This window comes from Ooceraea biroi, chromosome 11, assembly GCF_003672135.1.
Source record: "Ooceraea biroi isolate clonal line C1 chromosome 11, Obir_v5.4, whole genome shotgun sequence".
NCBI classification, from domain to species: domain Eukaryota; kingdom Metazoa; phylum Arthropoda; class Insecta; order Hymenoptera; family Formicidae; genus Ooceraea; species Ooceraea biroi.
In genome coordinates this window covers 2,850,452-2,871,939 of record NC_039516.1, presented here as the reverse complement: position 1 = coordinate 2,871,939, position 21,488 = coordinate 2,850,452, and the positions used below count along the sequence as shown (strand labels likewise).

Here is a 21,488-nt window from a genome sequence, read left to right as displayed (position 1 = left end):
CTTCTGTTATTCCCGTTTCTCTTTCACTTGCCGGCTCCTTTCAGTCCCTCTCGCTTCGCGTCGTTTCCTGCACCCTCCCCCCGGTCCTTCGCTCGCCCTCAGAACGTTCATGATTCTTTCTCCCTCTTTACGATTGCCACTCAAAAGGTTACTGCTGCCGGGGCAGTCCGAAACGCTTTTCTAAGACCCGACGGTGCCGGATCTCGGTTCGATTGCTAGCCCGGGATTGATTGGCAGATAGAACGTGCCAACAGTCGTTGTAATTCCTAGGCAAACCTTTCTGGATGAGTGAAAGGGACCGGAGCGATGCCGAGCGAAATGTTTCTGTTGGTGTCGAGCGCGAACGTGAAAAACCGCTTAGAAGATTGGCAGAATCGACGAGTAACACGGGATCGATGGAAATAAGGCGACGCGAGATTCGACAACATCTTTCCAATTGTAATAATCTCCCTCGACATGTTCTGTCGAGGCGTGTGTGCACGGTGTCGGTTCGGCGCATAACCGAAGAGCATTTAGCGACCCCGGACGTTAACTTCTGTGCACTGAAAGGGTAATCGTTTAAAGAGAGGGAAGATATCTTCCCGCGCCCCTGGTCGCAAGCGCATTACGCCAACAAATCGTCCTCGACGCCCATTTCTACTTAAACGTCCTGAACGTCTTCGAAAGAAGCACTCAGCGTTACTCGAACGTCGTTACTGCAGAACTTCGATAATCATCGGGAAGTCCAGCTGCGGTGGCCTTGGATAGTTTTAAGATCCACTTTTACGGTGATGGCGCGACTCGGCGTTTAGTTTGGTGATCCGTCTATCGGTCGAAGGTGTGTACGAAGACTGGGTGGAGCTTGGTGGGCCAAGAGCGGTTCGTTTCATCCGCGACCACCAGCACAATCCGCAAGCAAGGAAAGAGAAAAAGAGAGAGAGATTTGCGAGCGTACGTGAAAGGGAGGAAAATGGGGGAGGGAAAGTGACACTGTGCACGATAGTCGGGCGCTCTCCCTCCGGAATGAAGTCGGATCATATTTTTAAGATGCAATTTCGAGGGAAATCTCTTACGCGGTAGCAGCTGCTGCTCGCCCACCGTTAGCCCGTTTCCTGCAGCCCTTCGCGACGTATATCTGGCGAAAGGTCGCCGTGCGACGAAACGAAAAGACGGCGAGGCGGATGAGGGAGGAGGGTGGCGGGAGGATGAGCCGGGTTAAAGTGAGCGACGGAACATGGAAGGGATATGAGGCCGGGTTGATCCCGGAAAAGACCGAGGGAAGCTAATGCACCGCCGCGCTCCTACGGGATTCCTGGCTAGCGTGCCCGATGATAATATAATTATGGCGGTGCATGAACCGCAGTCTTCCGCCGGCACCATACAGTTGCTGGATTAATATATTGAAATCTATGGGGGATACGCGTCCATCTTCGGAGCTCCAAATTAAACTCGACCACCGCTATTTTACGTTAAGTTTATCGCTCCGCGAAGAGTCACCTTCCCAACGATCTTTCAAGCGAGATCATTCATCGAGGGTATCTCAAAAATGGAGTTTTTGGTAATATCAACAGATTTGTCGAAGAATCTCTCTCGAAAGGGTGCCGCGCAGGTAGCTGCACTTCGGCGGAGTTGCGGAAGTTATCGAGAGACAGCAACGTCGAAAGTAATGCGCGACCATTTGTAACCGTGTCATTCCGTAAGTTAAAGTACGCCCGTCGCGAGCTGCTGAACTTTATTCAGATGTCGGCAAGTTCTATATTTTGTTGTCAACACGCGACGAAATAATAAGTGTCATGAAGTTCCGCGACTGTTCAAAAGACAGAGGGGTGTCCGCGACAGATGGCTGTCCCTATATTGTTACCCGAGTTACGGCAGTCATCGAGAAATCCCGGACGTCACAAACAAACGAGCCATCCGTAATCGCACGTTTCCGCGGCTCAAACTGCACGTCTGGAGATTGAACTTTGTTCTTACAACCACATAAACCGCGTATCTCATCATGAGCGGCGATGAGCGCCCGGTAACGTTGCCCTCACGTCGTAAGCAGATATACGAAAGTTATCGAGAAACGGCCGAAATTAATGCACGCTTACTCGCGACGTCGCGGGTCGCGATACGCGCGCAATTCCGAGCGCGTAGTCGGCCGATCGAGAGGATTAGGATGCAGGAAGTGCGCGTCCGTGGCTTGCCACCGATACACGAGCCAAAGTTTGTCGCTGATAGTCTCGAATACGCCTTGGGAGCGTACCTTTAATTTCCGTTGCCGCTCGCAATTGCATGCGCGAGGCAGGCAGCTAGGTGTGCACACACAATGCGCCTCGGAATTCGAGGAGCGCTGCCTAGAATAGGCTAGACAACCGCGTCTCCCGAGGCAGCTATCTCGTACGAGAGACGAGCGCCTCTGACTAACATTAGTTACCGGTTTTATGCCCGCTTTGATAACCGTTTTATGCTCGCCGCGCGCTTTTTATTTCCCAGTAGATATCGTTCCGCGGATACTATGGCGTCTATGGCGAATATGAAATACGACGAGCGAATCGCACGGACCGTTCAATTTGTCTCGATATACGGGCAATAACATGTAACACGCTCATGGTAAAAGTGACGTCGTTTAAACATTCTTTTACGGGATATTCATCCCGTTTCCGCGTTTCGCGCCGAGCAGCCGTAATAAATTCATAAATACGATACGATACGATACGATTAGAGTATAAAGTCGAAATACCAGCGCTCTTGAAGCCAGCACTCCATGGGGTTGCTCGACGTGCGAGTTTGATCATGCGAGTAAACGGGATTCGCCGCGGAGATTTTCGAGATGAGAACAAGTCTACATCGTCGCTTCGCGTCTCGTGCGTCGACTTTGCCGGGTGTGGTAGCTCATATATTATGCAAATAAAGGATTTAAAGTTCTAGTCAGCGCCCATGCACGTGCGATATACGAAGCATTACGTGGGCCAACCAGCGTTACGCATATCGACGAACCCTCCATTGAAAGAGCGAGAGTCTCCTTATGCATGGGTACCATGACGCTGCGTAAAATTTACGCGGCGTATTACCTGGCATATTTTTCGAAGCGGCGATATCGTAAAATAAAAAAAGCGGTGCGTGTAACGTATTTAAGAATTCTTACGTCGTGTATCCAGATGAGCTTCAACCAGGGAGGATTCGCTCTAATGTGGCACTCGAAGTACACGTCATCCCCTTCTTTAATGTCTTCTGAGTTTAACGTCGATCCGAGGTTTAATGATACTATCGGTGGATCTGCGAACACATAATATGGAGAGCCTTTTATGTTATAAGTTATATATTAGTAAAAGAGAGGGAGAGAGGAATAATTAGTGGTTTGTACGTTTTTTTATAGTACTTATAAAATTATAAAAACTAATGATACAAATACAAGGAAAGGAATTGCATATCGAATAATCGATGTCTCGTCATAGTTGATAGAATTCATCTCCGCGCGCGTGTACGCAATAATTATGAAAATAGTTTTATAAAATGTAAAAGATAATAAACTGATTTAAAAGTAGCATTAATCGGGATAAAAGAAGTGTAAGACACAAGAGCACTCGGTGATTTCACGATAAATTCCGTTTATTCAAATATTCCGTTGTAAAATACGCACGTAGTACTGTAAACGCGACTACAAAAAGTCCGATAATCGCTGTTTTCATTACCGGACTCGGAACAAAATATCTCGATTTCCGCCGTTCTGCAGTTATGTCCCGGGCATAATCTTCAACCTCCATTAGCTGCGATATTTTTCCTGCCGGTAGGACTCTCAATAATATCCCGCGATAGCTCGTGGACGTTCCCGGATAGAATCTCAACAATCGAGCCGTTTTATTTGCTCCCCGTATCCTGCATTTACTGTGTACATTAGTTTAATCATATCGTGCCGGCCCCCTCTGATTCCTCCCGGCTCTCTTTTTCCGCAGTTTACTTTCACGACGTATCTTCTCGCGGAACCTTATCGTATATCGCAATAAATTCCCCGTCTTATAGAAGTCGACTCCTCTTTTTGCCGGGGGCATGTACTTGCCCGAGATAGTATTAATTAGCTCGATCGCGCGTCACTTTATTCCTGATCTTATCATCATCGATCCCCTCCCGCTTTCAAGCCCTTCGCGATTCCGTCAATTCCATCACATCCCTCGGAATTTAATCCCGTGATGGTGATCTATGGGCCCTTATGATCCCGGTGCCTTTTCGTGAGTAACTATAATTCGTTCGTCAATATTAAAAAAGCCCGAATAATTCGCCGAAAATTCAATTCCCGCTCTCGTTGTCTCGCGAATCGGTGGCCAACTATGCAATCCAAGACAGTACTCGTGGATCGACAATAATGATGCTGGCCGATTCTAGGCCGGACGATCTTCCGGAGTGGTGTAGATTCGAGTGCGAGGTGCTGCAGAATGGCCAGCGTAATCGAATACGTGACATCGTTTCCCGTATTCTGCAGTTTTTCTCGTTTCGCGAATCGGCCTCGGTCCTCTCACGCGCTCCTTACATATTTCCCGCGTTCCGGTCGCCGCTATATTTTTGCTAGATGTGCAGGTACAACCGACACAACCGGACAGATGAGAACGAACGATAAAACCGTACGGAATCGAGAAATTTATCGCTGCCGAAGTAGCGCGCGCGCGTCCCTACAAAATCGAAAAAATTTCCGAGCGTTGCGCGATCGTTCGCTTGCGTCGTGCTTTTTCCCCGTTGGTTCTACGTGTCGTACAATTAAAATGAACATACGGTGATATACGGCGCCTCGCGCATCGTAAAAATTGCTCTTATCGAGTACTATTGAACAGCACAGTCGACGAATCCAGCTTTTGTACAAAATTCCAACTTGCACAATATTTATAATCGCCGTCCAAGCATTATTACTGATCACACTGGTATCAGGGAACAGAGAAAAAGAGAGATACTTGCTGAACAGCGCCTAATCTCGCAAGATGAGAAACAGTAAAGCGCAGAGATATAACTCGTGCGATCATTTTCTGTGCCGTCGAAATATATAAAATGTACGGACGTTTGCGCCGAAAATTTTCAAGCTATCTCAACCGCAACTCATTTGAGGAACGCCAGACGGAACGAGATACCGTTCCCTTTTCGATCCCTCGTTGCCGTTGTTGTCTCCTTTCGTTTTAATATGCACTGAGAAATGTGCCATAACTCTCGACAAGTCGAACGTAAAGTTTATGAGGTCGGTTGAGTGTGGTCGTGTGATAAATTTCATGAATGCCTGGTGAACGCGTACGCGACGTCTCGTCCGGTACGTATATCTTCCATGTCGTAGTTTTGTCTGTCGTAACGAATGGGGAAAAAAGACATCCCGTGAAAATGAGAAGGCGCTTGATGACCGCTCGATGTCGGATACAGATGCTCTGTTTTGCGCTTTGACTGGGTCTCGAAGCGGAGAGGCATTTGGTGCAATGAAGTCTAGGAAGGCTCTGGGAAGGAAGAATGAGAAAACTTAGGTGGGACCCCAAACAACCCCAAAACTCCACAGCATCTGAGATTATACGTTGTAAAATTATGCGGAGAAAGTTGCTGGTGAACTCGTGTTTCACATTTTTGTTAGCGTTTGTTTCTCCTTTTACGATAATTGGGGATGAGATATCGAGATGAGGCAGGGAGGGAGGGAGATGCACGGCGGCCCCGAATTTCGGCTGCAATTTATGGTAAATCCCACGGAGATCTTTTTATTGCCGTTGTAAAAAGGGGGAGAAGCTCGATGGGATACAAGAAAGGGGGAATGATGCGTGAACGCGCGCGAGAAGAGACGCCTGTATGCGCGAAATGAAGAGGCTCATAAAATCGGCCGATTCGGGCTCCGAATGAAGATGAGATCGAGGACGGCAGCTCTGTCGGGCAATTTCTTATATTCCTTTTATGACACGCGATCTGTGCGAGGACGAGGATATAAAGAGAGCGAAGGAAAGAGAAAGAGAGAGAAAGAGAGCACGAGAAAGAGAGAGAGAGAGAGGGACTCGGAATCGATAAACAGCGTAATGTGCCATTCGTCATGTCGTCGTATTCGATTTACCGCGATCAGTCTCGCGATTCGCCGCTCGTGAGCGAGTTTACAGTCCGCGGGAAAATTGCCACGTTAAGGAAAAGTGTAACGTGTGTACTCACACACGACGTCGATCTTCCAGGACCTCTCGACGAAGAGTCCGGTCACGTTTGGATTCTCCGCTCGGCAAGTGATAGATTTCCCGTGATCTTCCACACCTGGCTCGAACTCCACTGTGCTGACGGTTCGGTTCTCCGATCGCTCCTCCTGCGAATCATTCGGAAAATCGAGATTAGGCTTCTCTTACTTAAAACTCGTGTGCAACACACGTATGTCTGTAAGTTAATAAATCATTTATGTATCAAGTTTGCGCAAGTTAATAATTTCATAGTTATGTTGCCGCAATTTCATGACTAATCATTTCTGTTTCTCTAAACAAACGCGCGTACAATTTTCTGGACGAAAACGTAGATGATTCAATGCCTGCAGACACACACGAGTAAAATGGATGTCGGTGGCACGAGAGGAAAAGAGCGACGGAAATAGCGATGAAAAAGAAACGGTCTTTTTTACAGCGACGGGAACCGGCTCCTGCTCCGTTTCGTCGGAGAGAGATACGGGCATACGTATAATTTAAAAAATAATAATTTCGCGGAGAGCGCGTCTCGGACGGCCGGGCTTTCGGGCGCTCTCGCGCGCTATAATTCCGTGGCGCAAGGTGGCGAGCGGAAGCAGAACAGGAAAAAAGGATGAGAAAAAGCTGATTCGACGCGCCGCTCGCCATGGTTAATTTCGGTTATATTAGGTTCCGCAGGCGGACCGTAAGCAACCGTGGTAACATCTGTCGGAAATTCGTCCTCGCCAGCCTCGGACGCTCGGGAAAACTCTAAGTCTCGCCGACCTGGCAACGGAGATCTTTTCTAAGCAACGCGAATTTCAATTCGGAGCTCCGCTCATTTTGCATCTGAGGATAAGCGCTGTTTCCACCTTGCCACCAGAAATTTACGCCACTTATTTTGCGTGGGAAGAGAATATTACATAACCGCGGGAATCGCGAGGCAACGCGACTCATGATATAATTTTCGTATAATAAAAATAAGTCTGCCGTGATAATTGACGATACGTTAATGACTGTATAAGAATATGCCGATCACTTAATCATGTATCTCGTCGAGCTTGACGGTTACAATCAATTTTGCCGAACGCGGCAGAATTATTTCTCGCTTTACACGTTGCTTCGTCTCCTCCGACAAAAGTAGCGAAGTAATGATGGCAGTTGAACTCGTCGTTACACAATGCGGGCTTACGCCTAAGCAAAAGAACGTTGTTGGCGATATTACAAGGATTGATGATGCTTAAAATACGACGGGGGAAACGCCAACTGCGTTATTCATCAAAATTCTCAGGATTTCTGGACCGCCTAAAGTAAGATGACGCTCTCCTTAAATTCTAGCATGTTTCTTGCTGTTCAACGTTCTTACACTCACATGAAATACAAAATGAGATAAATTATTGCACGCGAGTGAGACAATTACAACGTGTCAATTTCTAATAAAATTTTCGTATTGTCGCTGCTGCAACAGCAGCTGCAACTCGAAGGCGCGCACGGCAATGATTTGCACCGCTAATCAGCGAGTATAACGGAGTTTTCGCTTGCTCGGGGACTATTGAGGCTCCCAATACGCGAAGATGCCAAAACGTCGTTAAGCATTGCGGCCGCAGGTTGTTAATGAACTACGCGGAATTAATTAAGGCTGTATGTCACGGCAACGGAGACAACAACGTCGACTTCGAAGTGCGCGCGCGGCGTTGGCGCGTACATGTGCTCGCGGACGAACGCGCGGAAGTTATAGCTCTGATTCGAGATTATCGATAATGCGGGCCCTAAGGGGCCTCCACCGTATCTAACTACCGCGATTCGAGCCACCCCCGGTGCTGGCTAGTAAAGTTCCGGGACGCCCGACGTGACCGAGGTATTTCCATTTGAGTCGCAACGCGAGGGTGACGAACTTTGGAACATGCTCGGGCAGAAACTGCGTCAAGAAGATCGAATAATCATTTTATTTACGTCTTCAGAAAACGCTTTTAGACGCTTTTAGGTAAAACGGAAATAGCTAATAATGTATTGTATATCAAAAATAGAAAAGCACTTTAAAAACTATAATTACATTACCCCTTCAATAACTTCAATAAACGCCAGTAGATGAAATAGAAATGGAAATTTATTTGTGACCAAGCTGGCACTACAATACGCATATATATTACTTATATATGCGGTTTCGTTTTATAGAATATGACTTACTGATGTTGAGGATTACACTTGAAAAAGGACCGTAGATTACGGCCGAAACGTTGTGCAGTGTCATATTGTAGTTCCAGCTTGGTCACAAATAAATTTCCATTTCTATAATTACATTACTTGTTTTTCATTAGATGCTGTTCTGTAATACCGATGTTTCGTTGTTTCGTTTAAATTTTTAATACAAGTTTAAAAAGTGGCGATTTTTTTATAAGTATTGGTATTCTATTTAAAAAAAATCGAAATAACTTTTTCATATGTGAATATGCTGAATGACATGTCTCGATATAGGTGAAACTCATGTCTCGATATAGATGAGATAGATGTATAATTACAATATATGAATGCTATATCTGCAACGTCTCATATTCTCCAGACTGAACATTATTGAAACTGAAGTCGCATTATTTATGACTCTTACACAGACTTTGAAATTTAAACAAATCATTGATCAGAAAACAGTACAATCGCAAATTCGATAAACGGATAAACGTTTTAACAATATCTGTCGCGGCGAATAATAGAATACCTTGTGTTGCACAAGGCAACTGAAATATCCATTAACATACAATTAACAAATTTTAATCAATACGCCAATAAAATAGGGACTTATGGAAATCATTTAATTTTCATTAATTACGTGCAGCTTTCTCGTCGGTTTGGCGTTTCATTCATTACGTCGTGATTAACAAATGGCAATTCTCTGCGGGGCAGGAAATACCTTGCCCTTGCTCCGCGTTCGGATGTATAATAGTTTACTAGTACACTCCGGCAAGCCAGTAGTAACGCTGCTGACGATACATACATTAACGGGTAATGTCGAATATCCCCAGCGGATATCTCCGGACGTGGATTTTCGTACTGCACGCGAAAAGCCGCTCCTTGCAGCGACCGCGTCTAACGGAAGGGACTCTTGGTGTAACGTTTTAACGAGTAACTCGCGCTTGCAAGCTTCTGGTACGTGATCCATTTTCTTAATACTTTCGACATCTTTTTGTTGAGAAAAGGAAGAAAAAAGATGCGAAAATTTGAATCCTATCTCAACAATTGAAAGAAATGCAATATTAGCAACGAGGGATATATAGTACGCATTGAGTTAATTAAATTGATTTTTAATATCTATATATTATATTATAGAACAAGTCAAGATATTCAAAGCTTCTTGACGTACTTGATATTATTGGTGATGCTTGGCTTGTTCGTCATTCGTGATATCTCGCTTGTCGGCGCGGTTTGTTCAGTTAAACGCAACGAAGGCATCGTCTGCTTCGATAGTCTCAGCGCCGGGCGTCCGTATAAGAGAGACGTAAATGTAAAGTGGATGTTCGGGACGGCGGGATCGGTTGAATCGGTATAGCTTAATTGGCAATTAGCATGCCGCCAATGAAAATATCTGGAGTCGACAGGTGCGGCTGCTTAATTCAATCGGCACGTCTCGAAAGCTCCGATCTCCGCCACCGCCACCGTCGTCGCTGTTACTGCCGTCACCATTGCCACCCGCCGCCGCCGCCGCCATCGCCGCTCTTTCAACCCCTTTCACCCCGCTTTCAACTCGCTATCACAATCGGATGCGACTCGAGCCCAGGCGAATCCAATCCGTTCAGGGAGAGTACCAATTCTTTACTTGTTCCTGACCCTCTTTCACCCTCTCTGCCTGTCTTTTTCTCCTTCCTTTGCTTGCTCCCTCCTTTTCTTCCCATCGCTTCTCTTTCGAGCTTTCTACCTCGCGCTGCCTCTCTTTCTCTCCCATTTTCGCATTCCTCCTCTTTGTCCTGGTCGCTCTGGCTCTTATGACTCCGCTCCTCTCGCGAGAATCTCTCCCAAGGGAAAGATTCGCTACCGAGGGGTGTAGTTATCGGTTCCCCGGGGCGTTTCGACCTTCCGTTCTCCCCTTGCCGCCTGCACTCCCTGCCGCACCCGCGCCGTCATTCGCGCTCAACGTCTCATTCTCAACAAGCTCGAAACCGGCACGTAACTCTTGAAAGTGTCATTGGAAAATTGACTCAATCCCGTCGCTGTACGTGGAAGGATATATTGTCGCCGTTCGAGGAGACAAGTCATCGTCGAATATTTTTTAAATGCATCAATGTATGAGACCTCGTTATCGAGTGTGAAGAAATAATTGGCGCGAACGAGTAGCAATCTCGGGGAGAGGACAAATGAGAGTGTTACATCTTAACTATCGCTGCATATTAAAGAGACTTTTGTCGATTGGTAGATTTCTCTTCAATATTCCATTATATTAACAAATCGTGTGATTTTTTTACTTTCGATTTGACTGCAAGATGCATAATGTTCCGATAACGTAAGTAATTTCGTACAAACGCATCTGTGGGAGGAAATACTCCCGGAAGAAATACAACTAAGCAAAGTTCCTGAGCTTTATAAATGAAAGTTTGAAACAACCGGAATCGAGTCAGACAGGCCGTTATCGCGTTATCTTTGTTCTCCGCCTTTTTTAACTCCCGGTCGTTGTCGGCGGCGGCGGCGGTGGCGATTAATTAACGACGGGGACCCGGTCGGAGGATAAGCAGCTTAACCGTTAATTACTCCACTTCTGTGTGCGCGCCACGGGAATTACGCAAGAATCGTATTGACATTAAAACAGCGTATTAGCAAGTAGCGCGTGATTAATCCGTAACGCGTAAACGAGCGAGCGAGTCATCAGCTCCGGCATCAGCCTCGCGCTGCTTTGCGTAAGCGCCGATGCAGAAACCAACCAGTGCGGCAATCCACGGGAAGAAAACGAGAAAGAAGCAGCTTTTGTGCCGGTGACAATAGATAGCGAGGGGGTGTCTACCCCGGCATAACGGCTGTACGGGTGGGATAAGGAGCAGCTACTTGCGGGTCGCGCGAATCCGCCGTTACTTCTTATTTCTCTTCTCTCTTACCGTCGTGTGTTTGAGCTGTCTTCTCCGGCCCTTGTACCAGGTTATCACCGCGGGTGGCCTTGAACCAGTGGTCTCGCACTCCATGTCGTATCGTTTCCCAGCTAGGAGGGAATCGTTGCCGATTCCCTTCTTGCCTGGTCTTCGGATGATCACAGTAAGGGGTTTCACTGGAAAGAGAACGCGACTTTTGAGAATGTTGCTGTAAGACGTTTATATTATGTTAATAAAGTCTAGAGCGCTTTTGCTTGTATTATACACATTGCATACATAGATAATAAGCGTTTTGAGAGTCGACTAGCGGAGTCGAAAAGCAGAAAATTCAAAAAAGTGGCGTTTAAAAATACGTAATTCTATTCTCGAAAATAATATAATTTAATAATATATGAGGTATGAAATAGTTGACCTGGTTCTATCTCTTAGTCCGAGATTTTACCACGTGTGTTTTATTCAGAAGATTAAAGGTAATCGATAAAAAAAATAAGCGAGAAGCGCGCATGGTCATGTGTCGAGTTGCTAAAATGAATCTCGCGCTATAAAATGATAGATTGCCGATCACGGCCACTTTTCACTTTTCCTGTGAAGTCTTGGCAGTTCACGTTGTATTGATACGGTCGCGTGCTACGTGAAAACAATTGCATAAGTAAAACAAATATTTCCGGCGTTTCCTCGGACTGAGAGAGAGACGTGCGGCGCATCCCGGTGAACATTTATCCGCCAAATATTTTCGTAAAGTATGAATATTTAGTCGCATACATATTTTACATGCCCGCGGCACTCTGCCGTTCCTTGCAATCATTTTTAATCCGCCATTAATAAATTGCTCTTTAACAAGCGTTGCTATTTGCATAGCATGTACACGAACACGCCGGAAAAAAACTGCGATGTTCTAAATTTTACTCGCGAAGTGACGATCGTTCTGACGGCCAATAAATCCGGGTTTCCAATCGGCCTGTGTCCAATGTCGACTAGATGCGTTCGATTCGCTCGCCTGTGAAATATGAAAATCGTGAATAGAGGTTTCCATATTGCGTAATGCTGTTTGCGATGCACTTACTTCGATAAAGCGGCGGAGGGCGTAGCCCTTATTTATCATTAATTATTGTTATATTGCCGTTCTTTATTATTAGTATAGAGTGGAGCAAATATTTATCCTCTTATTTACTAATTAAATCATATAATCCAATAACTCTGTAATTAAATAACTTATACAACTGAATAAAAATTTAATTAAATGTTTAAATTATTTACTCTCTAATGAAACGAACAGCTTCCTGCTCTCTGCGGTTCAAAATAAATATTCGACGTGAATCGAAGTGCGTTTCTGTTGGAATTATATTATTCAATTACACAAAAACGTGAAACTCACCTTGATTTAGACTTGCATTGAAAAATCTGCATTTGTGTGACCGGGAATTTATAAGTTGTCAAAGTAGCGCTTTCATGCAGGGGCACGTAATGCGACATGGAACGTGACACAAAGTAAAATGGGTTCGGTATTGTCGGACCAATAATTTCGTCCCGATAATGTTCGCTAAGTTTGATCAGTCTTCAAAGTTAAGGTATGCTGATAGCCGATGATGCGTCTGTCGATCATAGCAATCACGCGATTGATGCGCTACCCGTCGAAGCGCCGAAAGCAGGCGGATGTCCTGCTTGTGCAAAATTCCATTTGTATAGTTTTTATTTAACGAAAATAGACTAAAAAAAGAAAGGAAAAAAGGAAAAGAAGCGCGGAACGACGTCGAATAAACGCATTAGAATACGCGGACACTTCGTCGAAGTAACAAAAATCAAAGAGCGTCAGCGCTCGTCGTTAGGTCAGGTTGGATCTCCATTCGTTTTCCCTCTCCCCTCACCCCTCAACCACCCATCCACCCACTCACCCACCTATCCACCGTCCTTCATCACGGTTTTCCCTCGATTGATGGCTTCACAATCTGCAATTTTTTTATTCGCCACTATGATGGCTCCCCCTCGCTCATCGATAACCGGCCTTCAATTTCGTTAGTAGCCCTGACGAAAATCCGTGATTTTTGGGAGACCTGATTATTGGACGCGTATCGATCACTATCCCGCCCCACGAGCACGACCCCGGCATTCGAGCATTCCCCGCGTGCAAAACCGAAATTCCTGCTTCCATAATACGCGCGTAAAAAAGGGCAAGACTGATGGAATCCTTACGAGAACGTCGGTGATGGATAACGGTGTAATTGAGTCAAGGGGCCGGCAATCGAATAGCCGATGATAGCGATCGAGGGGACAGGTGGAGGAGAGGAGAAGGTAAGCAACGCGTGAAGAGACGGCGACGAAATCGGCTCTCGCGATACCGAACACCATAATTGTGTCTGAGATCTGTCGCGGATGGTGCCGGGCTCGACAAGATAAAACTCTGTGTGCCAATTTTTCGATTTAATACGAGAATTAGGACCCCCTGTATTCCTATTTCACGAGCCGCCCTTTCGCCCGCGCTGGCGAGTTAACGAAGAATTCTAATTTCGGAAAGCCTAAAGGATAGTCGGCTTTTCATGGTTCTTCGCGCTCTTTCTTAGAAGGGGACGAACAAGCCGGGCGAGGCTGGAGGGCGGATTTAATATATTTCTCGTCTTATCTCGCCTTATCTTCCCTTAAAGGCGACTCGCAACGGCGAGGGAGCAAAGGATGTTGGCCCACTTTTGGTGTCTCGTAGATTTTATCGCTAATGCGAGACAAGAGATAGGCTCGGGGCGAGGCCTCTGATTTGTTGGCCGCGTGATAAGAATTTATATTTCCTCTTTGCTTTCATTAGCCCGGCTCTCTTAAGAAAAATATTTGATTTTTGTGTACAGCGTGAGAAGAAAGCGCAAATTTGTACATGACACCGACAAGACTTAAGTGTCTTATAAACAAAGATTTTTTGTGTTTTGAACGGAAAAATGTTAATTTACTCACGATTGAGATCCAGACAGATCGAAGTCTCCTTTGGTTCCACCAGATCCGTGTTGCGCGCTTGACAGGTGAAATTTGAGCCTAGCTCAGACCGGCTGATGGGTTGCAGCGTTAATCTGTCGACATTAAAGATTAATGTATAAATATATAAATATATATATATATATATATATATATATATAATTAATCATGCGAGATAGTTGTAAAAATAATGTTCTTCATATAAAAATTATACGCGTACAGATATCTCTATAACTATCATCGTACCTATTTTCGATCACATCTCCGGCATTATTCTCGTACTCTTCATCCTTCACTCGGCCATTTATGAGCCACCTGACCATCGGCTGCGGTTTACCTGCAACAGACGCAACATCGACCGAATTTCACAATGCGTCATTCGAATGCTATACGATTCTAAGGATTTGGCTTAGCTATATGTTTTCTTCATGTACCTCTTACAATGAATAAACTTCCGGTAAGAGAGTTTCCGATGTAGCTACCCGATACGTGTCCCCGTAATTATCATTTAGTACCGAAAACCGCGCGCAAGGGAGACACGAGGGCGTACTGAGGGCGGGCACGGTGCAGCGAGTTTCCCCGAGGCTGCTAAGCGGTAGATGAGTTCCCGGGAACTTTTAAATTAGTCGATACCCCAGAGCTTTCGGTGCGGTGCACCAAACAAAAACTGGAATACTTCGGTCGCGTGCTCGATAACTGGAAGTTATAGGTCGCCACACCAATAACGGGCGCGAGGGGGAAGGGGGCGGATAAATACGGGTTGTATAACATCCAGGATGTGCGGCGGGAACGATCAAAGTGATTGAAAAATTAAAAACGAGATTACACGACGGGCCCGTGGAAAGCGGCCACTCTCCACATCAAAATGAAGTGCGGCCGTGAGCAAACGCGATTACTGCGCGTCTTCCCCTGCAGGACTTTTTCAACTTTCCGCCTATTATCGCTTTAAAAGTGTTTGACCAATGTGCTACTTCCTATAAATAGCGGGCGAGGTTATTAAGGTTTTTTTTTATCCGTGTTTTATCCGTTTTAGATTGGCTTGCGAACTAACTGTTAGCGATCGATATGGACTGAATTAGAAGAGACTAGAGACTCGTTTGCGATAGAATAAGTACATTTTACCTTTATGTCAGTTTTTCTAATCTCTATTTAGACAACGCGTGTCGCAACAGTATCTACTGCCGAAATATTAATAATTAACATTTTATACGTTTGGCGTTCGAATATCCCTTCGCTCTAAAGACGTTGAGAGCGGAAGTGCTGATCCGACGTTAAGAAATATCGATATTTTATCGCGATATTGGCTCGATCCATTGCTTGCGATCCATTGCTGACTGTCACGCCAATATTTGCGCTACCTGGCTGGAGTTGTGAAACACACGGGCGTCGACGACGTAATCAAGGGAGGAGAGCATATAACGAGGGTTACCGTGGCTTTTACCGGAAGCGAATGGAGGTAATTCCTCTTACAAGAAATAGTGTCGGGCTCCGTGCAATCTCGCTTCGTTTCATACTTATTGAAAATATGAATTCAGCTCTCCTCCCCCCCCCCCTCTCTCTCTCTCTTTGAAATGAAGTCTTCGTTTATAACGTCGCGCGCGTTGCGATCCATTTGCCGACCGCAAATGTCGATTAGAAATCCGTTTCGTGTAGAAAAATCATTTACCATTTTAATCTCGCCGAGACGCCGCACGATAAGGCGATTGTAGCTCGTTCGCTCGCCCGATATCCATATCGGATAGGCAATTTTGCGGGAAGATCAATGAGAATCGCTGGCAGAATAGGAGAGACTAATTCCTCGGAGCCCCGGGAGCGCGGGAAAAATATGCTATCCGAATACCGGTGTTTCATTGTTATTCACGGTGGTGCGCGGCGCCGAAAGCGCAATTTAATCAGGTCCGATGTGCAACATCGACGCGACACTTAAAATTGCAAGCTGATCTGCAGCCAGGAAACACGGCGCGCACAACCGACGCGGAAGCGCTCTCCCGCTTAGATTAGCTCCATATCATTGTTATTCACGATGCCCGCCAATCCTGATTGCGTTTTAACCGTCTCGTTGCTTCTGATTCTCATCGTTTTCGCCCAGCCGTGCCGTTACCGTTCCTTTTTCTCGCTCGCCGGCGTCGTTTCGTGAACGCCGCGCATTGCTCGTCCCTCGGAATTAATTCCATTATGTTTACCGGATTTCGCCCGAGTTGCGACTTCCACAGAAATGTAACAGATTCAGAAAAAAAGAGAAAAAAGGAAAGAAGAAGGAAGGAGGAAGGAAGAGAAGAAATCTTCATGACTCCCTTAACAAACCCTTCTCGTATTTATGCGTGCTGAGCATCCCTTTTAATTAACTCCGATGAAAGGAATCGCGTAAAATCGATGTAAAAGTGCAAAACGCACGTTGACGTATCAAGAGCGTGTCCGCCGTTTTCACGCAGCCAAAGTGAACCAGCTAACAGAATTTATCTGATCAGAGTGTATCCGACGTGGAATCGAATAACGATAATTTGCGGAGGGAGATATCGTTAAAGCTGCGGGAAAGCGAGAGACGGCCTCGAATGCGCAAGGTATAACAGTTTTGGGGATAACAATTTTTTTTCCAGTTAGTTTCAAATAAAAAGCCGCTGGCCTTCGGACAAAAGTTCTATGACCGCCGAGTATCTACATTTCTCGCTCGCACAAAAAATATTGTTCGTCAAAAACTGCCGTGCCTTCAAAACGTTCTCTCTCTTTTTCTCTCTTCCTGAATTCTCCAATTTATGAGCCAAAGTTTCTCCGCATGGTGTTTCACACGTTTCGCGACAATTAAACGCACAAATTGCGCACGCCTGCGATTCCCTCGGCCTCATCAGTCGCATTATACAGATACTACATTATCGCGTCGCGTTTCACGCGATTAACACGAAAAGTCTCCCCGCGCGCAAAGAGGGTGGCAGCAAAACGCAGCGTTCGCGCCGGTGGGGCGGCCGTTACGCTTTAATTCGACGGCGGGCATTTTTCAGGGAACAGACGGCGCGTTATAACGACGCGGCGGTGGTGCCCACTTAATTCGTAAGCTCAGCCGCTCGTTTGCATGAGTATTTAGGACCGAGCGAGAGGTCGGCGGCGCGGTTAAGCGGAATAAGGGTGATGACCGGACGCGGGGTGTGAGTAAGGTCTCGGTACGCCTCCCCCGCGTTGACTTTAACTGCTCTCGGACTATATTCGAACTCTCCACCTACCTACTCCTGACGCGACGCCGCTCGACGACGAGACGCATCGCACCCTCTCCGCCACCCTCCGCCACTCGCCCCGCTCGTTTTCCCTACGAGTTCCTGCCGACAACCGACGCTATTTGCGCCACGAAGGGAAGAGAGGTGACTGGGATGGGTGGATGGGTGCTGAGGGTGGAGGGTGGCACTAAAGTGCGGATTTTAATCCGCGGATACCGGACGATATCTTCCGGGATTAAGACCAGTCCGCAAGCGCCGGGTCACATCTAACAAGTTTACCGCCGGTTCGAACTCCGCTTAAAGCAAATACCTACTCCTCCGCCGGGGATTCACCGGAGTATCCGGCGGATTCAGCTCGCTTTACTCCACCATGCCTCCCCGTCGTCATGATTTAAGGGAGTCCTTGTTTGATTAAAACCGATCGCAATACTCTTCCCACGCAGCCTCTTTGCGGTTGCCTCTCGGCAACCGACTGTAACCCCCTGGAAGATACAAGGTACGAGACGAGGTATCTCGTTCGCGCAAGAAACTCTGCGACGAATCATCAACCAACCAATTTCGCGTGTTAGTAGAATCTTGGAGTCTCAGAGTCTTGTAACGAAGTTACGAGATAGCGTACAACATATCGCACAACTTTGATAGTTCAATGCACTCTTTATGAATTACTCTTGTGTTGTGAATAGATGTAATAGCTTATTTATTATTATTATTATTTATTTTATTATTTTATCACATTATTTTTTCGTAACCGCATTACGTTTGGTATTCACCGTGAGTCCCATATCAGTTTGCCAAAGTAACGAAATATCTCAAAGAAATCGAGAAATGTCCGTATCGACAGCAGCAAGAAAGTATCACGGAAATATGAGAGCGGCGATATGTGTATATTGTGTGTGTGTGTGTGTGTGTGTGTGTGTGTGTGTATGCGAGGGGGATTTTTGCGTCTTCAGCTCGTGGAACCAATAGCTACGGTTATTACGCCTCCAATATCAATATTTTCGTAGTTCTCGTGATATCCGGCACTTTATCGGCTGTTGCATTATATCGAAACGTAGGCATTGAAATGTGCCGGATTTTCCGTCGCGCGGGGATTATCCGTAACACGCGTACGATTCCCGCGGTAAATTCGTACAAATTAAGTCGTCCGCGTTTATCACGGTGAAATCCTCCCCCGACCGGACGTTGCCAATAGCGAATTACTTTACGCGAATTACATTTACGGGCCGTAAATGGCGGCCGCGCATCGCCGGTAGTAAATTTTATTCGAGATTATGATTCGATGGGAAATCTACGGCGACGTTCACGCGGACGTTTATGCGCGACACTTATACATACGACCACTTTTTCTTATCAGGGTAAATTTGACCGGGACAACTGGCCCTCCCGCATTTCTGGCGCTCATCTCTGGCAAACAGCGGATTCCGCGTCCGGATGCACCCGCGTGAATATTAACCGTGCTGCATTTTTTTCCGGTTCTCTCCCTCGTACTTTTTCCGCTTCCATTTATTCCGTATTTCCACCCGGCGAGATACCAGCGAGAACGCATTATCTCAAATTTTCATTTATCACCGTCGTATCTTATTTTCGATTCGAGCTATCGCGATTTACGAGTTTTGCAGTTACGTGCTTGCCTCCCTTGCCTGCGGATTATATTTTCCGATCCTGCCTCGGCTTTCTTCTCCATCCTCCTCGCGTCCACCCCCTCGAGATGCGCATCGTGCGCTATCATATTCGAATCGTTCGTAGCACCGATCGTTTCCCGCGGCCGGCCAATATCGGTTCCAGCAGTAAAAACTCGCTGCGGTGTCCGACGAATATTTTCTACGGGGCACCGCAAAAAATTCCTTCGCCCCGATGCTTTCTCCCGGTTGGCGCGCGCTCTTATCATCCCCAGGCGTTTGATTTCAATACCGCGGCGAACGAAATGAATTTTTACGCTCGAACAGTGGTCGGATCCGCGCCACGTACTGCCATGGGGCTTCTACGTTGAAATTCGACTTTCTGAGATAAGCGGGCAATAGTTAATATCATCCCGAAAACGATACGTGTTGCCGAAAATGTAGAAAACCGCAGCGACATGAATAGATGCGATATGTAACAACCGGCGCCGAACGACGAATAATTATTGTGCGTTTAATAGAACGGCAAATATGACATTATTGGTAGAAATTAGATCGCGATTATCCGCGGCCACTGAATCAATTTGATGAAATGTTTAATTATGCAATCGCGCACGAGCGCGCGTTCTATAATATAACAACGGAAGTTTCATGGCGTATGATGCACGATAGCGAATCGAACGGAGATTTGCCGAAGAAAAAAGTACGTATGCGTGTTACGCGTGTCCGTTTTCCGCGTGGCCGATAAACGAGGCAGCGAGCTTATACGTACATACGCTCCAGGGAAATAGAGAGAGAATGCTCCGTAGTTATATAGTCGGCGAAAAAAAAGTGTAGGAAAGGCGAGAGAGAAATATTCGTTTGTTCCGTGCACACACATACACACGTACACACAGGTGAGAATTACATCGGGGGTAAGCCGGTTTACCACACGTGCACGTGGTATCCATCGCTACGATAGTCCAAAATAGACGATTCGCGGATATAAAAAGTTTTCGAGTCGGTCAATCGTGATTGTTTGCAATTACCGTTGCGGGATATTGCTGACCGACCGCACGCGCACGGTTTCAGGGCATTATCGCGCACTTACCGTATCCGGAACGATGCGAACGGTAAGCGCGGCACGCGGCCGATTCTAAATTCACCAAAAATACGCAAGATACGAGTTTAAAAAAAAAGCACGATCGCACACGCGCTGATGTATTAATATTCTTGTTAGACACGGGGGAAAATTGCACGCGTCGGAATCGCCGCGCGGGATTTGCATTTAATCGCACGCGTCGCTTGAAAAAGTGGATGCCTCCCTCCGCTCCGCTCCGACCGCCGCACCCCCGAATCAGAAATCGCGAATTCGATATCTCAATTTTCGTCACGCGCCTGTCGCCGGGTTGCCGGAATTAACGCAGCTCCGATGATCACGTCGTGCCCCAAAGAGCTGTTTCTCCCGCGGGTCTCATCTCGATGGTGAAATAATTTCTCCTGGCGCTCACTTCTCGCATTCCTCCCCACAAGGTCGACGCACAGCTGGCTGCGTAACAAGAGCATCCTCGATGCGGACATCGGTCGATGTCCCCTTCTTTTTCCTCCCCTCGTGATCCTCCGATAATCGTTTCTTCACTTTCGACGAGTGACTCGGGGTGTGACCGGAATACCAGGGGCTCGGTGGAGATGATCGAGGCTGCACCCCCGAATTCAGAGGATGTCATCGACGATAATCAGCCGAAATATGAGGATTTATACGGGATAAAGGGGGCGAATCCTTCCTGCGTCCGGAATTCGCGGTACGACGGGGATATTTTCACATACGCCAGTGTGCGGGAAAGGCATGAGGCAGGAAGAGAGGAGGTACCAGGAGCAGGGCTCCTTTACGCGCGTACACATCCCCGAGCGCGAGGACCCCTCGATTCTTTCCGGGCACGAAGTCAAGTAATTGGCAATAAATTTCGCGCGGAGAGCGAGTCGTAAAATTTCCTCGCCGGCATTGTCATAAATTATAGATAACTGCGGATACCACAGCGAAGTGGGTTAGGCTTACCTGCAAATCGCGCGTACAACGGAGCATGCCGGAGTAAAACTTATAATTGTCGTTCGGTACCTCCTCCGCGAGCTCTTTACATCTTTCTGCACCTTTTTGCGCATCACATACGATGTGGATCGATTGCACTCGTTTTCTCGGAGCCTTGTATAAATTCAAAGAACCAACGTTAATATTATTTTCCTGATGCTGCAGACGTCGCGTGGACCACGTTTGTGTGACTTCCTACTTCGCGTATACGGCGTCGCCGATCGATCCGTTTAGACGGTACCGCCGCAACAAACTCGAGAATGATGAGCGTGATATTAAATTCTCATTTTTATTACATTAACGTCGACACCGCGCGCCGCTTAATTACGTGGCACATGGCCACGTTGTTTTTACGAGGGTGGCAAGAGCGGAATCGCTTGCGACGATCGCGGATCTTGTTTCCGGATTTCGGCGTCACTGCCGTGGTCGCGTTCACGTTATGAAGATTAGACCATCCCGGATACGTA

At 46.6% G+C, this 21,488-nt stretch overlaps 1 protein-coding gene across 1 annotated transcript in view; it reads right to left on the bottom strand.

Annotated features, from left to right (window-relative positions):
- LOC105288222 (nephrin) overlaps nt 1-21,488 on the bottom strand; it is a 309,061-nt gene that overhangs the window by 28,031 nt on the left and 259,542 nt on the right. Inside the window, exons 5-9 of the mRNA XM_011354326.3 lie at nt 14,378-14,468; nt 14,114-14,226; nt 11,186-11,352; nt 6,118-6,262; nt 3,110-3,240 (exon numbers count right to left, since the gene is read on the bottom strand). Of these exons, the coding sequence (XP_011352628.1) occupies nt 3,110-3,240; nt 6,118-6,262; nt 11,186-11,352; nt 14,114-14,226; nt 14,378-14,468 (647 nt within the window). The remainder of the gene's footprint in view (nt 1-3,109; nt 3,241-6,117; nt 6,263-11,185; nt 11,353-14,113; nt 14,227-14,377; nt 14,469-21,488) is intronic.